Source organism: Bufo gargarizans, chromosome 1 (genome assembly GCF_014858855.1).
Source record: "Bufo gargarizans isolate SCDJY-AF-19 chromosome 1, ASM1485885v1, whole genome shotgun sequence".
NCBI classification, from domain to species: Eukaryota; Metazoa; Chordata; class Amphibia; order Anura; family Bufonidae; genus Bufo; species Bufo gargarizans.
Genome location: NC_058080.1, coordinates 672,239,918 through 672,259,743, shown reverse-complemented (window position 1 = coordinate 672,259,743; position 19,826 = coordinate 672,239,918). Strand labels below are relative to the sequence as shown.

Sequence of the window (19,826 nt, the reverse complement as noted above, 5' to 3'; positions counted from 1 at the left end):
GAATTTTGGGTTTTCATGAGCTGTATGCCAAAATCATCAATATTAAAACAATAAAAGGCTTGAACTACTTCAGTTGGTGTCTAATGAATCTAAAATATATGAAAGTCTAATGTTTATCAGTACATTACAGAAAATAATGAACTTTATCACAATTGTTTTAGAAGGACCTGTGTGTGTGTGTGTGTGTGTATGTATATGTATTTATGTGTGTATATATATATATATATATATATATATATATATATATATATATATATATATATAAGAAAAACCACAGGCGGCACCACCTAGCGTACAAAGTGGGTGCAAAGTCCAAGTATGGCAGCAGGTGCTTACCCAATCGTAGAGTTGAAAAAATTGGACTGCACTCCAAGCGTATCCTCAAACAATATGTGTTTATTCACCCATATATGGCAAAGCGACGTTTCGGCTCCAACTGAGCCTTTCTCAAGCGGAAACGCTATAAATTTTTTTTTTTTTTTTTTTCTTTCCTACTCTAGACTGTCTGCTCCCCCAACGGTTCCTACTTCTCCTGAAGCAGGGTCTGCTTTAGCTGGCATTCCAAGTGTTCAAACAATACCAGAAATACAGCATTATCTCCACTGCATTGGAAGATATAGCTGTTAGAAATCGGGATGGCAGTGAAAGCAGCTTAAAGTAAAAGCAGGTTTCACCACTTTTACTTGATTTCTAACGCCTATATCTCCTGATGTGGTTGAGATAATGCTGTGCTTATGGTATTGGTTGAAAGCTTGGAATAACCGCTTTCAAACAAGACCAGACCCATATCTGAGTGGCTAAAACAGCTCCCAATCCTTTACCCCCTCAACTTGCTGCCCAAGCTCGGGAAAACTGTTAGGTGGTTGATTCTATTTACGTATATGTTACAGGTATAAACAGGACTGCATTAAGAGAAATCAAACTTCTACAGGAGCTGAGTCATCCGAACATTATAGGGGTAAGTATGCTGTGCTCTTTCAGTATATGACCCGTATATAATTTGTATTTCTAAATGTACAGAACTTCAGATACTAAGCTATTAAAGGGGTTGCCCAAAAGTTAAAAAGGAAAAAAAAAGTACAGTGCTCACTTCTTAGCCCCCTTCCCTCCCCCAATGTGGGGGATTTAAAGGGATTTTCCCTCTGCCCCATTCTCCCAGTCCTCTGTTCTTGTGACTTCTGGGGGGTTTGCCAGAGACTATGTTGGAGAGCAAATGTTGCAGTGGTGGATTCTGCAGCTATAGGGCTGTTATTGCACTACATGGACACCTGATTTTTTTTGTGGATTCTGTGTATGAGGTTATATACATATATTACATCTGTGAACATGCTCCAGCATAGTCCTTTTACACCCTGTACATGGGGTATCTGTTAGGTTTTGTTGATAAGTGTGCAATCTAGGGATGCAGCTAACGATTATTTGAATAATCGAATAGTTATCGATAATCTCATTGATCGGAAAAAACGCCAAAATTACAAAACAGAGGTTTATATGATTTTACTTGAAAAATTATGTTCAAAGGCCATATTAAAACAAATTGTGGATGGCACTGTTATGGAGGGGGATCTGTGGTTGGCACTGTTGTGGGGAAGGGGGATCTGTGGTTGGCACTGTTATGGGGGAGGGGGGATCTGTGGTTGGCACTGTTATGGGGGAGGGGGGATCTGTGGTTGGCACTGTTATGGGGGAGGGGGGATCTGTGGTTGGCACTGTTATGGGGGAGGGGGGATCTGTGGTTGGCACTGTTATGGGGGAGGGGGGATCTGTGGTTGGCACTGTTATGGGGGAGGGGGGGGGATCTGTGGGTGGCACTGTTATGGGGGAGGGGGGGGATCTGTGGGTGGCACTGTTATGGGGGAGGGGGGGGGATCTGTGGGTGGCACTGTTATGGGGGAGGGGGGGATCTGTGGGTGGCACTGTTATGGGGGAGGGGGGGGGATCTGTGGGTGGCACTTTTATGGGGGAGGGGGGGGATCCTGTGGGTGGCACTGTTATGGGGGAGGGGGGGGATCTGTGGGTGGCACTATATAATATCTTATGCTATATCTGTCATGCACAGATCCCCCTCCCCATAGCAGTGCCATGCACAGATCCCCCTCCCCATAGCAGTGCCGGCCCCGCTGCTCACAGCAGACTATTCTGGCAGTAACTTTTACTCAGCTCATCTTTATTACCTTACAATGAAGCTCTGGTAACAGGTAGAGCGGGCGGTAGCGTAACGTCACTCACGTGACGCACCTGCTCCGCCCACTTTATAAATGAAGGAGGCGGAGCAGGCGCATCACGTGAGTAAGTGACGTTACGGCGCCGTCCGCTTTGCCTGTTACTGGAGCTTCATTGTAAGGTAAAATAAAGATGCAGTGATTTAAAGTAAACCGCCCGCCTGCATAGCAACGAATCGGCGATTATTCGATAACTGGATTCGTCGACAACGAATCCCATTATCGATAAAGTCGATTAATCGTTGCAGCCCTAGTGCAATCACGTTGCATTTGACACACAGATAGAGTGTATGTACCCTGCTGTATATATCAAGTGTCACCACTCACTCTGCCAGCCTTTATAAAAACTACTCTCTACAGTTTTTTTTATTTTATTTTTTGTCTTGTCTTTTTTCTTAAACTATAGCAGGGATTAGCAACCTCCCAGATGTTCTGAAACTACAACTCCCAGAATTCTCCATTCACTTCTATAGGAGTTGTGAGAACAGCCGTGCATGTTTGCATGCTGGGAGTTGTAGTTTCACAGCATCTGGAGTGCCAAAGATTGCTGATCCCTGATTTATAGCATAGTGTGGTCTACCATGCTATTCAGTACAGAGGCAAATACAAAAACTGCAGTGCAAGGAATATATTTCTTAAACATGGGGGGGGCCTATGGAAGTCGTATGCTCGTGCTTGTGATGTACACTAGTGTGAATGCATCCATACGGAGATTATAACGGATAATAAAAAGTGATGTAAGAACATGATCAGACGATGTCTTTGTCATTGCAGCTTTTAGATGCTTTTGGCCACAAATCAAACATAAGTCTGGTGTTTGATTTCATGGAAACGGATCTAGAGGTAAGCAGGAATCATGGTAAGAATCCGCATTATATGAAAGGCTCCAGATTTCTGGTTCTTTAGACCTAATACTATTATACACATGAGCTCTCATCTGTTCACATCCGTGCGGCTCTCCGTTCCATCTGGTTGCTGTGAGACGCACCATTTTTATTGCGTGTACTTGCTGACTGTTTCCCGCATACAGACTGATGTGGTTATTTTTTCAGGCTATTATAAGGGATACAAGCTTGGTCCTAACTCCGGCACATATTAAGTCTTACATGCTGATGACACTGCAAGGACTGGAGTACTTACATCATCTGTGGATCCTGCATAGAGTGAGTGATTCCATACATGTCCCACCTGTATGATAGTAGGATATAGGCCCGGACTTCGTTGTGTAGCGGAGATATTAGTTCAGCTCTGTGACCTGCAAGTGAAGGGACATCAGACGTAATTCTTTACTATTAAAGGGGTTTCCAGTAATAATGACACTTTCTTTAATGCCCACAGCCTGCCTGCTGAAGATTCATACTTACTGCTCCTGGCTGCTCCGGTCCTCTGCCCTGCCCCTGCTGTCTCCACCTTCCTGTCCCCGCTCTGTTTACAGCTGGCGGTGCATGGACATGGTCACATGATTCGCTCCAGCCAATGGCTGGCTTCTGGGGTGATGTGGCCACAAGGAGCATGTCACTGCTGAAGTCAGGCACTGGCTGGAGCAGTGCATGTTACCATGCACCACTGGATGGAAAGAGCAGAGAATCGGAGCAGAAAACGGATAAGTATGTATCTTCTGATATAGTAGGTAGGCTGCAGGCATGAGAGAAAATGTAATTATTACTGGACAACCCCTTTAAGAGGTTTGCGTATAATTAGGAAATCTTTTTTTCCCACCAGGAACAGTACCACTCTTGTCCATGAGCAATGTTTAGGCTGAGATGCAATATGTGGTGCAGCTCATAGACAAGAGCAGCCCTGTCACTAGGAAGTAGACTATCCTTCTTGATCTCTGACTACCCATTTAAGTGCTACATGACTGGAGGAAAGCCGCCTCTGTTCACTGGAATAAACCTATACACTTAGGCTAGTTTCAGATTAGCGTTGGTAAGATCCAGTAGGCTGTATCCAGCGTTACCAGAAGCTACATGGATGCCGTCCAGCCCCATTGACTATAATGGGGACAAGCGGAGATCTGGCTGCAACCCAGCAAATATGCTGGGAATCGGACGGACAAATACTGCTGCGCGCCTTATCCCAGTATACTTGTTTGTGGAGGAGTTGGGCAGGCCATACACTTTAGGTAGTTGCTAGTGTAGTAGTGCAGCTGACAGCGACCTCTCCACCCCCACCCATGTGCACCCTGCTGAGCGTACATATGTTCTCTATCGGGAGAGGTGAGTAAGACTCTGCCAAATACTGCTGGCAGTGGCTTGTCTCCCTTTAGAACAAAAGGATTGGGCATTGAAATTCAGTATGCCTGATCCTATTTTCCCTTAACTAGGGATCGACCGATATAGATTTTTTTTTTTAGAGCCAATACCAATAATCTGTGAACTTTCAGGCCGATATTTTATATCTCATAATATATATTATATTAGTTGGTAGTCACTGAGGTGGTGGAAATTTGCATTCGGCACTAATATATTATAAATGTAAATTATAAATTAATAAAGCCCTTAGTTGGTAGTCAATTTATAATTTACATTTATAATATACTAGTGCCAAATTTCCACCACCCCCTCCTCACTGACTTTATTAACCCCATCAGACCTCAGATCAGCCCTTTATTAATTCCTATCAGGGTTCAGCCGATGTTCATCTAACGTGCATGGCCTCTCTTTAATACCTTGTGTGCATGAAGACGTATTAGTCAGCCAAGTCAATATAGTACTCGGTTATATGTGATGTATAGAAGAAATAAACTTGCGGCACTCGCCAAATTCCTTTGCAGCTTGTTTATTCAAGTTTAAAACATGGTTGCTGGTGCGGGCACTCACTCAGCTACAGGCGACGGCCGTTTCGCACTATCTGTGCTTCGTCTGGCCTCCCACCTGATGGCGTCAGTACTCTATTTCACCCGACTGGCTGCCATTATGGGGTAGACGGTGGCTGTAACAATGCGGTCTCCTGATATGGGGTGGAGATCGACTAGTAATTCTGGAAGATTCATGGTGACTGATGTGCAGTTCTTGTTATAATGGCACATAAAGACGGTGTCCATAAAAAATCAATTTCAGATGTCCTATTTGCCTTCTGTAGGACTTGAAACCGAACAATTTGCTGTTGGATGAGAATGGGGTCCTTAAACTGGCTGATTTTGGTCTGGCGAAATCATTTGGAAGTCCCAACAGAGTTTACACTCATCAAGTGGTAACAAGGTATGTGACGGGGTGGTAATTACATGGGAGTAGGCTTATTTATTCTTGTTTTTTTGTTTGTTTTTTACCTGGGAGGGGGGCGGGAGCGACAAAAGCAGTGGTGCTTTAGGAATACAGGTCTTGGACGGTTACATCATTTCCTATGTACTGATTATAAATAGATGGTGATGTTAAAGGGGTTCTGCAGTAGATAGATCATCAGCATCTGATCGACTGGGATCCGACACCCGGGACCCCCTTCGATCAGCTTTTTGAGAAGGCAGCGGCGCTGGCAGTAGTGCTGCGGTTTTCTCGCTGTTTACCACAGGCCCAGTGACATCATGACTAGTATAACTGGCCTGGCTAAGCTCTGTATCTGCCCAAGCCAGTTGATACAAGTCGTAACGTCACTGGGCCTGCGGTAAACAGTGAGAAGGCCGCGGCGCTGCTGCAGCGCCGCTGCCTTCTCAAACAGCTGATCGGCGGGGGTCCCGGGTGTCGGACCCCCGCTGATCAGATGCTGATGATCTATCCAGAGTGTAGATCATCAGTTTAATCAAACTGCAGAACCCCTTTAATTTATTGCAAGCAATAAGACTCAGGTTGTTCTGCTTTTTAGGTGGTACCGGTCACCAGAGTTACTTTTTGGCACCAGGATGTATGGCGTGGGCGTGGACATGTGGGCAGTGGGTTGTATTCTAGCAGAACTCTTGCTGAGGGTAAGTTATTTCTAAAGCATTGAAAGAAATATTCACAATTTAGCGAGGTAGGACAGGTGTTTTAGTAACCTTTGGCATAACATTTAAATTTCAGGTCCCATTTCTGCCTGGGGATTCTGACCTGGATCAGCTTACAAAAATATTTGAGACTTTGGGCACACCGACAGAAGAGCAGTGGCCTGTGAGTATCCTGCCTGCCTGAAGAAAGCAGGGGAGCGTGCATGTTACCAATGGGCAACACATGCAAAGTAATGCAAGCGTGAGCAGAATTTGGTGGCATCTACTTTTTGGAGCTTGAGATTGGTGAACTGTTGGTTAATGTATTTTCCTTGACTATATTAACTTAACCTTTGATGAAAAAACAAAAGGGGCAGCAGCGCAGGTGACCGTGTTCTGCCAGATCAGGTTTTATCAGCTGTGGTCGACATTTGGAGCGTGTGGAGTACGGATCCCATATACTTTCTATGGATCCGTACACCACATGCTCCAAAAAACGAGCAGAGCTTATGAAAGTCGAAGGGGCAGAACCTACTGAGCAGCGCCACTGCCCCCCTTTTTATTTATTTTATTTTCCCCCATCAAAGGTTTAGTTACTCTTTTAAGAAAAACATTTTAACATTTTCAGACGCAATGTTTAGTCACTTCCTTGGCGGCAAAAGCTGCTGCTACCAGACCTTCCTGGTGCTGGCTTATCTCCCTGAGACCAAAAGGATCTGGCTTGTTCAAATCCAAATACATGCATAGACAGGGCCACTTGCACCGCTGCAGCCAATGACTGACTTCAGCAGTGCCCCTGTGGCAAGTCATTGGCTGCAGTGGCCCACAAGACCCTATCCATGCAGAAAGTTTACATGTGGGGACTAGAGATACAGTGAAGACCGCCCCTTATTATAGTCACCTTGTGGAACTATTACATGGTTAAGGAAAAAAAAAAATGAAAAAAGTTATTAATCGAAAAATACTTATTTTTTCCACTGAAATAAAATCTCCACATATTTTATATTGTTTTGTCCGTAACAACCAACACTACATAGTAACATAGTGCAGTTGTGGACAAAAGTTTTGAGAATTGCATAAATATTGGAAATTGGAAAAGTTGCTGCTTAAGTTTATATAATAGCAATTTGCATATACTCCAGAATGTTATGACGAGTGATCAGATGAATTGCATAGTCCTTCTTTGCCATGAAAATTAACTTAATCCCAAAAAAACCTTTCCACTGCATTTCATTGCTGTCATTAAAGGACCTGCTGAGACCATTTCAGTAATCGTCTTGTTAACTCAGGTGAGAATGCTGACGAGCACAAGGCTGAAGATCATTATGTCGGGCCCAGTATGGGTCTTGGGATGCAAAAAGAAAAACCTTTTCTTTGTAAAAAATAAAATAATAATAAAATAAGCATTTTTTTTATTGTACAAAAGTGGTAAAACATAAACTATATTTGTATTTGGTATTGCTGGAATCATACCGACCAAGAGAATAAAGTTATCATCTTACCGAAAAATGAATGCCACAAAATGTATAACGTAAAAACTCAATGGCAGTATTGGTGTTATATAAAGTTATAGCTCTTGGAAGGTGACAATGAGAAAAAATAAATAAATAATCTCTTGGTCAAAACCAGCTGGTCACTAAGGGGTTAATAAATTTGTAAATCTGACCCAGTCTGCCTAAGGTTCTGTTATGTTCCATGTTCACGGCTTTGCTGTGTGCATGCGGTCTGTGACCAGTAGTATTTACTTACCGGTTTCCTGTCTTTTATTTTGCAGGGTATGTCTAATTTACCGGATTACGTCACATTTAAGAGTTTTCCAGGGACCCCACTGCAAATTATATTCAGTGCAGCAGGCGATGACCTCCTTGATCTTCTCCAGGGTTTATTCACTTTTAACCCTTGTTCAAGATGCACAGCTTCACAAGTATGTTTCTCCTTATTAAATATCATAAAGACAACCCCTGTCCATTATCCCTATTAGTAGTAGGGCATATGGTCATCAGAGGGGGTGAATTCTCCCCCCCCCCCCCCCCTCTTCAGACCCTCCCTCTATGAGCCTGAACAAAGAGCGACTCTGGTGGACTCAAGCTGCCATTGACTTATATATGTACAGCTACTCATCTGAAAAGCTACCATGTAATATTGCATATCCCCTGCAGTGGCTGCTGTAGTCAAAATGCCTGACTGCTGCTGGCTTTCCTTGGCAAAATTAACAGGTTTTCCGGGATTTTGACACTGATGACCTATCCTCAGTATCTGATCGGTGGGGGTCTGACATCCTGGACCCCCGACGATCAGCTGTTTTAAGAAGGCATTGGCGCTCCTGTGAGTGCTGGGCCTTCTCCCTGCTCACCAAGCACAGCGCCGTACGTTGTATAGTGGCTGAGCTTGGTATCGCACTCAACCCCATTCACTTCAGTAGGCCTGAGCGCCATACCAAGCACAGCCGCTATACAATGTACGGGTGTGCTGTGCTTGATGAGCAAAGAAAAGGCCGCAGCATTCACAAGAGCACCGGTGCCTTCTCTGATCGCCGGGGTTCCTGGGTGTTGGACTTCCCACCGATCAGATACTGATGACCTATCCTGAGGACAGTATCAAAATCCCAGAAAACCCCTTTAGCAGGGGTCACATTCTGAAAGGTGGTGTGTTGAATTATTTGTAATTGCATGTAATGAAAAATGTAGCATAACTACTGAGTTATTCACAGAAATGTATCTGTATGGCGCCACCTGCTGTCTTCTACTATATTATGTCTGATTTTCATTTTTTACATTAGTCATGGGATAACCCCTTTAAAAAGCAAACTTTAGCTTCAGATTTGTGAAGGTTTCCCCACCATTTGATATATACACTGAACAAAAATATAAACGCAACACTTTCCGTTTTGCTCCCATTTTGCATGAGCTGAACTCAAAGATCTGAAACATTTTCTACATACACAAAAGACCCATTACTCTCAAATATTGTTCACAAATCTGTATAAATCACACTTCACCTTTGCCGAGATGATCCATCCCACCTCACAGGTGGGGCATATCAAGGTGCTGATTAGACAGCATGAATATTGCACAGGTGTGCCTTAGACTGCCCACAATAAAAGGCCACTCTGAAATGTGCACTTTGATCACACAGCACAATGCCACAGATGTCGCAACGTTTGAGGGAGCGTGCAATTGGCATGCTGACTGCAGGAATGTCTACCAGAGCTGTTGCCCGTGCAGTGAATGTTCATTTTCAGATTTGTTAACAATATTTGAGAGTAACGGGTATGTAGAAAATGTTTGAGTTCAGCTCATGCAAAATGGGAGCAAAACCGAAAGTGATGCGTTTTATATTTTTGTTCAGTGTGTGTGTGTGTGTGTGTGTGTGTACCAGCGGCTGATGAAGCAATCCAGGCTTCAAAAACAATATAAATCCAGGAAATCCACAGCATTTCCTTCAGTAAAAACGTAAGTGTTTATTCACCAGAAATACAACGTTTTGGTTCGCACACTGGAACCTTTTTCAAGCAGTGATGTGAAAGGGGAGTGCACATGACATATTTATAGCATGTTTCATATCAATCAGTAACATAATTAAGTGCAATAAATAATACAATTCATCAAAGTACATATCACGATCCAGAAATACATGATTAAAAAGCAAGTGAAAGTCATAATACATATTTGAATAACTTGGATATATGTATCCAAAAGCCTGTGTTAGTTTAAGTGACTGAATCGTATTTCATATGATTACAACAATCAACAGTGCCCAGGTGATATACATAATTAACTCGATTTAAAAGCAATAGCTGAGCGTTCGTGACCTGATCGGGATCTAAGCGGCACATGAGGGTCTGGCGTGGTGCAAGCACAACTGCGCAGCTTCTCCTAGTAACGGCGGTCTTCTGTGACCAGCAAGTCAGCTGATCGGAAGTCAGGTGAACGGGATCCTCAATTCATGTGAGGCATATTGGTACACGTAGCGAACCGAAACGTTGTTTTTCTGGTGAATAAACACTTACGTTTTTACTGAAGGAAGTGCCGTGGATTTCCTGTGTGTGTGTGTGTGTGTGTGTGTGTGTGTGTGTATATATATATATATAATCTATATCTAACAAAAAACAGTAGCAGCACACCACTATATGCGCTAAGACTAAGTAAACAGGTGAATGTGTGAACCGGGTCAAAAATACATGACGCTATATTGTTACTGCAAAGCAGTGGAGAAGCTCTTAGCGCATATTATTGATCAAAAATATGTCGGGCCCACCTACCGGACGGCAAGGTCGCTTCTCATCAGGTGGGACCTACTCTAACACGGAATATTTTTGATCAATAATTTTTATTTTATTTTTTCCATTTTAGGCATTACGTAGAAAATATTTTAGCAACAGACCTGCACCAACCCCTGGGCACTTATTACCAAGACCCAACTGTTCTGTTGAAGCGCTGAAAGAGCAGCAAAACATAACCCTAGGTATCAAGAGGAAACGGGCGGAAGGTCCCGAACAAAGTAAGTCACTGACTGATACTGCTGTGATTTATCATACTTGTTAATGGTATTTTATTAATGTGATACATTAGCTGAGGAAATCGGGTATAAAAATAATTTGACTTAAAATTCGAAAAAAAATTGTCGCCTAGCTTTTTAAACTTTATAAGGCTACTTTCACACTTGCGTTCGGGGCTCCGCTTGTGAGTTCCGTTTGAAGGCTCTCACAAGCGGCCCCAAACGGATCCGTCCAGCTCCAATGCATTCTGAGTGAATGCATCAGTATGGCACCGTTTGTCCTCCGCTCCGCTCAGCAGGCGGACACCCGAACGCTGCTTGCAGCGTTCGGATATCCGCCTGGCCGTGCGGAGGCAAACGGATCCGTCCAGACTTACAATGTAAGTCAATGGGGACGGATCCGTTTGAAGTTGACACAGTATGGCTCAATTTTCAAACGCATCCGTTCCCCCATTGACTTTCAATGTAAAGTCAAAACGGATCCGTTTGCACTATCATGAACAATAACAGCTCAGGTAGCACCCTCCCTCTCCCATCGGGGGGCTGCTGTGCCTTTGCAGCCCCCCTTCCCATGGCAACAGGACGCCTCCTCAGGCGTCCTGCTGTCCATGGTGCTGAACAGATCTATGCTAAAGGCATAGATCTGTCATAGATCTGTTCAGACAAAGTGTAAGTAAAATACAGTACAGTACCCTATATGGTGTACTGTACTGTACTGTATACAGACATCAGACCCACTGGATCTTCAAGAACAAAGTGGGTCTGGGTCAAAAAAAAGTTTAAAAAGTTAAGATAAAAAATACAAAAACATTTATCACTGAATAAAAATAAAACACACTACACATATTGGGTATCGCCGCGTCCGTAACGACCTGATCTATAAAACGGTCATGTTACTTTCCCCGCACGGTGAACGCCATAAAAATAAAAACTATGAGAAAATTTAAATTTTGCCCACCTTACTTCCAAAAAAAGGTAATAAAAGTGATCAAAAAAGTCGCATGTACACCAAAATAGTGCCAATCAAACCGTCCTCTCATGCCGCAAAAAATGAGACCCTACTTAAGATAATCGCCCAAAGAAAACTATGGCTCTTAGACCATGGAAACACTAAAACATGATTTATTTATTTTTGTTTCAAAAATTAAATCATTGTGTAAAACGTACATAAATAAAAATAAAGTATACATATTGGGTATCGCCGCGTCCGTATCGACCAGCTCTATAAAAATATCACATGACCTAACCCCTCAGGTGACCACCGTAAAAAAATAAAAATGGTGTAAAAAAAGCCATTATTTGTCATCTTAAGTCACAAAAAGTGTAATAGCAAGCGATCAAAAGAGTCATATGCACCCCAAAATAGTGCCAATCAAACCGTCATCTCATCCCGCAATAAATGAGACCCTACTTAAGATAATCGCCCAAAAACTGAAAAAAACTATGGCTCTTAGACTATGGAGACACTAAAACATTTTTTTTGTTTTAAAAATGAAATCATTGTGTAAAACTTACATAAAAAAAAAAAAATTGTATACATATTGGGTATCGCCGCATCCGTGACAACCTGTTCTATAAAATTACCACATGATCTAACCTGTCAGATGAATGTTGTAAATAACAAAAAAAAAAAGTGCCAAAAAAGCTATTTCTTGTTACCTTGCCGCACAAAAAGTGTAATATAGAGCAACCAAAAATCATATGTACCCTAAACTAGTACCAAAAAAACTGCCACCCTATCCTGTAGTTTCTAAAATGGGGTCACTTTTTTGGAGTTTCTACTCTAGAGGTGCATCAGGGGGCTTCAAATGGGACATGGTGTCAAAAAAAACAGTCCAGCAAAATCTGCCTTCCAAAAACCGCATGGTATTCCTTTCCTTCTGCGCCCTGCCGTGTGCCCGTACGACCACATATGGGGTGTTTCTGGAAACTACAGAATCGGGGCCATAAATAATGAGTTTTGTTTGGCTGTTAACCCTTGCTTTGTAACTGGGAAAAAAATATTAAAATGGAAAATCTGCCAAAAAAGTGAAATTTTGAAATTGTATTTCTATTTTCCATTAAATCTTGTGCAACACCTAAAGGTTTAACAAAGTTTGTAAAATCAGTTTTGAATACCTTGAGGGGTGTAGTTTCTTAGATGGGGTCACTTTTATGTAGTTTCTACTCTAGGGGTGCATCAGGGGGGCTTCAAATGGGACATGGTGTCAAAAAACCAGTCCAGCAAAATCTGGCTTCCAAAAACCATACGGCGCACCTTTCACTCTACGCCCCGCTGTGTGGCCGTACAGTAGTTTACGGCCACATATGGGGTGTTTCTGTAAACGGCAGAGTCAGGGCAATAAAGATAGTCTTGTTTGGCTGTTAACCCTTGCTTTGTTAGTGGAAAAAATTTGTTAAAATGGAAAATTAGGCAAAAAAATGAAGTTCTCCTGGCGGCCATCTCGTTAACGTCATACCTGCGGCTGTGTGAAGTTCCGGAAGGAGGAGGAAGGCATCCTCTCCCTGGCTCGTTGGTTCGGCGTGCTCCTGCAGGTCCTGTTTCCGGCACGCCTCCACAGGCGCACCGAAAGTGGCGTGTGCGTTCCACGCTTAACAGGGAAGGGGCTAAAAACATGGTGGGCAGTGCACGGCCCATGAAAAGAGGACGCTGGCCAGCCAAGTTGGAAGGAAAGGTGGATACAGCCTGGGCAAGTTCAGCGGACTGTAAGACTTTCCTTCCAGTCCCACTCCAGTGTATCCACATCATGCAGGAGGAAGAGGATGCTCAGCAGCGCATGGAGAAACAGGAGCAGCACACAGAAACCGGCATGGTACTCCTGGGAGGGGTAAGAGGAGTTGTAACCCACAGTCTCCCTTTGGGGAGATTCTCTCTTTATAATATTCTCCAGTAATTTGTATGGGCTATGTGTTGATACAGGTTAAAGAGGCCCCCAGGAAGGCTACACACAAGTCAAAAGGGAGAGAATGTGGGATTTGTAAAAATAAGTTGAGCCTGTCTTATCCAAAATCCTGCTGTCAACCCTGCCTGGACAAATTGGTAGCAGAAGAATCCCCATCTTTGTTCCAGAATATACAGAATCTGGTCAGGATAGAAGTCCATTCCTCTGGGGAACAGTTTAAAAAATCGCTTCCGGGTTCTTCCAGGCAGAATAAGGCTCAAGAAAGAGAATTGGACTTCTCAGAGTCAGACTCTGAGGAAGAGGGAGTGGTAGAAAGCTCAGATTCCTCTTCTGAGGACCTTTCGAGAAGGCCCCTGTTTAAAGGAAACCTGTCGCCATGATTTTGCGCATAGAGCTGGGGACATGGGCTGCTAGATGGCCACTAGCACATCTGCAGTACCCAGGTCCCATAGCTCTCTGCGCTTTTATTGAGTTAAAAAACAGTTTTGAGTGATATGCAAATTACCTGATATGAGTCCTGTAGCCGGAGATGAGTCAAGCGGAAAGGAGCCCAGCACCGCCCCGCGTCCTCCGAATCTCCTCCTTGCTGGCTGACGTCACTGAGCTGGAGCGCCGAAATCTCGCGATGCGCGAGCTAGCACATGCGCAGTGTCGGCATCATGTTCATTCCCTGTGCTGGCATCAGCACAGGGAACGAACTGCGCATGCGCTAGCTCGCACATCGCGAGATTTCGGCGCTCCAGCTTAGTGACGTCAGCCAGCAAGGAGGAGATTCGGAGGACGCGGGGCGGTGCTGGGCTTCTTTCCGCTTGACTCATCTCCGGCTACAGGACTCGTATCAGGTCATTTGCATATCACTCAAAACTGTTTTTTAACTCAATAAAAGCGCAGAGAGCTATGGGACCTGGGTACTGCAGATGTGCTAGTGGCCATCTAGCAGCCCATGTCCCCAGCTCTATGCGCAAAATCATGGTGACAGGTTTCCTTTAAAGTGGAAGACACTGACCTTCTTTTAAAAGCAGTGAGGACCACCATGGAGATAAAGTATGGAAAAAGAGTCAAAGTCCAGACAGGAATTAATGTTTGACAGCCTGAAACCAAGAAAGACCAGAGTATTCCCTGTCCAAGATTGTATTAAGGAGTTGATAAAGAGGGAATGGAACAAACCGGATAAAGTTTTTTGTTCCCAGATTGGTTAAAAGGAAGTACCTCCTTTAATGATGAGGGTGTCGCAGACTGGCAGGAAGTTCCGAGGGTAGATGCTCCAGTGGCTAACGTTAATAAGAGATCAGCGCTTCCATTTGAAGATCTGGGCTCCCTTAAGGATCCAATGGATGAAAGGGCGGACACTGATCTTAGAAAAAAATTGGAAAGTATCTACTTTTTCCTTTAAACCAAATATTGCTACAACTTCAGTCGCTAGGTCACTCAATCTGGTTAGGGAAGTTAAAATCACACATTGCTAACAGAACCCCGAGGGAACAACTACTAGAAGTAATCCCGACAATGACAAAAGCGGCTGATGCTCTAAGGTTATCTGCCAGAGCAGCCGCATTATCAAATTCGGCCAGAACATCTCTTTGGCTCAAGGATTGGAAAGGAGATTCTTCTAAGTCAAAGTTGTGTGCCATTTCTTGCCAAGGACATTTTTTATTTGGCCCAGTACTGGACGAGATATTAGATAAAGCATCCAATAGGAAAAAGGCATTTCCAGTAACTAGTTTTCCAAAACAGAGAGAGAAGACAATTTTTTTTTTCAAAGACAAAAAGAACGAAGATTCTCAGAATCTCAGTGTGGCAGAAAAATAATAACTCAGGGTGGCACCTTCAGTTCAGGGCTCTTCCCTTTGGGATATCACAGGCACCCAGAATTTCAAAAAAATTAATGGGGGAAGTGATGGCACAAATAAGGAGGTCAGACATTATAATTATTCCTTATCTAGACGACCTGCTAGTAGCGGGACAATCTCCAGAATCCCTTTTGGCTCAAGTGCAGGAAGTATTGAAAACTTTAATGAGCTTTGGCTGGATAATAAATTGGAAAAAATCGCAGAGTTTCCAATGCACCTTCCTGGGAATTCAACTAGATTCCTTATCCCAAAAGTCATACCTCCCGATGGTGAACCTTCTGTCAGTACAACAAAGGATGAGGGAATTCAGCAGGTCCAGAATGACCACTCTAAGGGAGGCCATGTCAATCCTAGGTTCAATGACATCCTGTATGCCAGCAGTAAAATGGGCACAGTTCAGATCCAGAATTCTTCAGATGCATATTCTTTCTCTCTGGGACAAGGGCCTAGTTTCTCTAGATCTCAAAGTTCCGCTATCCCTGTCGGTAAGAGACTCCCTGATGTGGTGGACAAGGTCAGAGAACCTAAGTCAAGGGGTAGAATGGATAAAGAACAATCCTCTAATCATCACAACCGATGCCAGCCCTCAAAGTCTTTTTTAACCATTGGGCTCAATCTCTCTGAAGATGCTGTCCTACAAGACGGCCTATCTTGTAGCTATTACATCAGCCAGGCGAGTGGGGAAGATTTCGGCCTTTATCTGCCTCTCCTCCTTATACCTTAATTTTGGAAGACAGAATTGTGTTGAGACCGGACCCGGCCTTTCTTCCTAAGGTTGTTTCCGATTTCCACCGGTCACAAGAAATCAATTTGCCCTCATTCTGCCAGAATCCCAAAAATGAAGAGAAGGAAAAATTCCATATGCTAGACGTTTAGAAGATGCGTGTGTAAATACCTAGACACTACAAAAGAGTAGAGAAAAGCCTCTCCATTATTTGTTCAATTCCAGGACCCCAACAAAGGTCTAAAAGTCACTAGCCATACGACTACTATGATAATGAGAACTATAAGTCTAGCCTACTCTTCTGCAAATCTTCAGGTGCCCTCAGGGTTCTCGGCCCCCTCTACAAGGGCTATAGCAGCTTCCTGAGCAGAAAAAGGCAGGGCCACAATTGACCAAATTTGTAGAGCAGCTACCTGGAGCTCTCCAAGCACGTTTTATAGACATTATAGGTTAGATCTATCTTCTGCTCAGGACTTGGCCTTTGAGAGAAAAGTGTTGCAGGCAGTAATTCTTCTCCCCTCCCCTAACGTTATCTAGTCTATTCTGTCACAGGTGCTGTCATGGGGCGTAATGGAAATACATTTATTACTCTTACCGGTAATCTGTTTTCCATAAGCCCATGTCAGCACCTACTTTATCCCAATATATAGAGATAGATCTATCTCTCATTTAAAGTAGCCTTAAAGAAGAAATATGCGGTCAGTCATATATTTAAGATACTTTCTTTATGTATAGTATGTTAGTTTATATTTTGTATTCAGAAATTAAACGTCCTAGGAATCTTGTCACAAACTGAGGATGGAGTGTGGTGAACCCTATTTAAAGATCTGGGAAGGGGTAGGATCTCACAGGTGCTGTCATGGGCTCATAGAAAACAGATTACCGGTAAGAGTAATAAATGTATTTTTTACCCTAATAGATCTCTATTGGGGTGAATAGAAGAGGGGATCAAACAATTCTATGTACTAGGGCCCCTAAGGAGTCTAATAGTTATAAAAACCCAATACATTAAAAGTTTAAATTGCTGTCCTTTCCCAATTTTACATATAAAAATGAACAATAAAAAATCAGCTCTGTGGACCGAAATATAAAAGAGTTATGGCTGTCAGAATATAGCGATGGAAAGAAAATATTTTATTTTTTTCCAAAGGTTCTTGTCTTTTTAAAAAGTAAAAAAAAAAAAAAAAAAAAAACGATTCAAGTTAGGTATCACTGCATTGAGCCGCAGAGTAAGAATGTCGGGTCATTTTTAGTGCATAGTGAACGCTGTGATTTAAAATAAGCCCTTTATATAGCTATGTGAACAGAAAAATAAAAACGTTATGGCTATTGGAACGTGGGGAGGAAAAATCCAAAAAGTAAAAATGAAAATAGGCCCAGTCTTTAAGGGGTAACTGGTCACCTATTGACTCCTCCATTTGTAAAAACCTGTTTATACCAGTCTATGCTGTTTATACCAGCAGTGTATGATTTTTGCGGTGGCCAACTGTATAGAAAAGTGCAGTCTGCTTCACTTTCATAAATTGTTTAAAAAAAGGTACGCTGACACGTGCCAAAATAATTTTTTGTCCTCCCATTTTAATAATGGAGCCCTATGGACACATTTTGACATATAGAAACAGAGGGCTTGAATGCAGTATTTATTTATTTTGCTCACTTGCATAGCGCTACTATATTCCACAGCACTTTACAGATAGTTGCATCGGGCTGTCCCCAATGGGGCTAAAAAAAAATTTAAGTTCTCTCAGTCGTTGGTGTGTGGGAGGAAAGCCACACAAACACTGAGAGAACATACAAACTCCATGCAGATGCAGATGTTGTCCTTGGTCAGATTGGAACCCAGGACCCCAGCGCTGCAAGGCCACCGTGCTGCCCTGGTCAGTGTGCACAGACCAGAACATATACCTATTAGGAAAAAATAAAATGGAATATATTGAACCAATATATACTATTTGTATTTTTATTTTTTTTTTCATTATTTTTATTTCCTAATATGCTACTTGAAATATATACAGTATATTTATTTTTGTAATATTGTTTTTCATTATTTTTTTTCTTCCTCAGAGGACATTGTAAAAAAGTTGAACTTCTGACGTCACACAACTTACCATCATTCCCGAAAAGAATTGCTGCTATTACAGACGACTTCAACAGACTGCTCTGAACATAGTGTCCTCTACTGAACTCAATTAAGATTAACGTTGTAACATATTGTATAATACATAGTTCTTACTACTGTTGATGGTAACAATATATTTTGTTAATATTTTTTTAATCCTTAGCGAAACTGTATAAACCTCTCAAAAGACTCAAGGATATACATATATTTATTCCTTTTTACAAGTCAGATGTTTGCTCAGAGCTGCAGTTTACCAGAGTGATCACTGAAATTGATATTGGACCTAAGTCTGCTGTAGAATACATCCTCTTGATGCCACCCACAACCCTGGAAGATATAGCAAATGGCACAAAGGAAAAAAAATAATAATAATGTCTTCCTGCACACAACTATATGTATTTTGCGGTCCGCAAAAGAAATGGGTGACATCCGTATTGCATCCATTTATAATTTTTTTTTGCCTGCTCACATTGTAACAATGCCTGTCTTTATCCGCAAAACGGACAAGAATAGGACATGTTCTATTTATTTATTTATTTTTTTTATTATTTGTATTTTTTTTGCGGAATGGACATACAGAAATGTAATGCATATCGAGTCATTTCAGTTTTTTTTTTTTTTTAGTTTTTTTTTTTTTTTTTTTTTTGCGGACCCGTTGAAGTGAATGGTTCCACATACACACCTGTAAAATAAAGGGGAATGGAATGGAAAGTAAAAGAGGCTTTGTCACCCAGTTCAAGCCTACCCTACCAGGGATATAGCCTGGTAGAGCTGATGACACAGACAAAAAAAACATACCTTTATTTCTCATGTAGTAGGTCCGGTATGGCTGAAACTTTTAAAAATATGCAAATGAGGAATTTGAGCACTCGGAGGTGACCTATGCCTTCCGAGCACTGCTTCTACGACACCCCTGTTCTTTGCGAATACCGGCCTTCTGCACCTAATTGCATCCCTCATGTTTAGCGCTTATATCCCGCACCTGCGCACTTGCTTCCATAATTGCGCATGTGCACTGGACATACACACAAGCCGGGAAGGAAGAAAAAGAGCCAGTGCGCACACACCGGCATGGATGCGAGTACGCAGGCACGGGATATCAGCACTAGACCAGCGGGGCTAGCGCTGTCAATCAAAGGCCATGGGGGTGTGATTAGGTGCAGAAGGCCGGCATTTGCAAGGAACAGGGGCATTGCAGAAGCAGTGCTCGAATTTCTCATTTGCATATTTTTAAAAGTTGCTTTTTCAGCCATTACGGACCTACTACATGAGAAATAAAGGTATGGCTTTTGCCTGTGTCATCACCCCTACCAGGCTATATGCCTGGTAGTGTAGGCTTGAACCGGGTGACAGAGCCTCATATTGCTATCAAAAGTGTGAAGGATATATAGATTTTTGTCTCAGGTGATCAGCCATTTACACCCTCCTTCTCTTGTGACTCCCTGAAACAGCTGGTCAGCGAGGGTGCCAGGAGTCATCAGTATCTGATATGTGGGGGTCTGACTCCCATCATCCACCCCAGCCAGCATTGTGATAATGCACCAAGATAGAAATGTCAGATTGGTGCAAAACTGGGCATGCAGTTACGTCTGAGGCAGATATGTAACTGATTA

At 42.7% G+C, this 19,826-nt stretch overlaps 1 protein-coding gene across 1 annotated transcript in view; it reads left to right on the top strand.

The window, feature by feature from the left end:
• CDK7 (cyclin dependent kinase 7) overlaps positions 1 to 18,403 on the top strand; it is a 32,226-nt gene extending 13,823 nt beyond the window's left edge. The window contains exons 4-12 of the mRNA XM_044292201.1: positions 891 to 958; positions 2,997 to 3,065; positions 3,275 to 3,385; positions 5,307 to 5,425; positions 6,024 to 6,123; positions 6,218 to 6,304; positions 7,895 to 8,044; positions 10,473 to 10,620; positions 18,159 to 18,403. Of these exons, the coding sequence (XP_044148136.1) occupies positions 891 to 958; positions 2,997 to 3,065; positions 3,275 to 3,385; positions 5,307 to 5,425; positions 6,024 to 6,123; positions 6,218 to 6,304; positions 7,895 to 8,044; positions 10,473 to 10,620; positions 18,159 to 18,187 (881 nt within the window). The 3' untranslated portion in view covers positions 18,188 to 18,403. The remainder of the gene's footprint in view (positions 1 to 890; positions 959 to 2,996; positions 3,066 to 3,274; positions 3,386 to 5,306; positions 5,426 to 6,023; positions 6,124 to 6,217; positions 6,305 to 7,894; positions 8,045 to 10,472; positions 10,621 to 18,158) is intronic.
• The last annotated feature ends 1,423 nt before the right edge of the window (positions 18,404 to 19,826 follow it).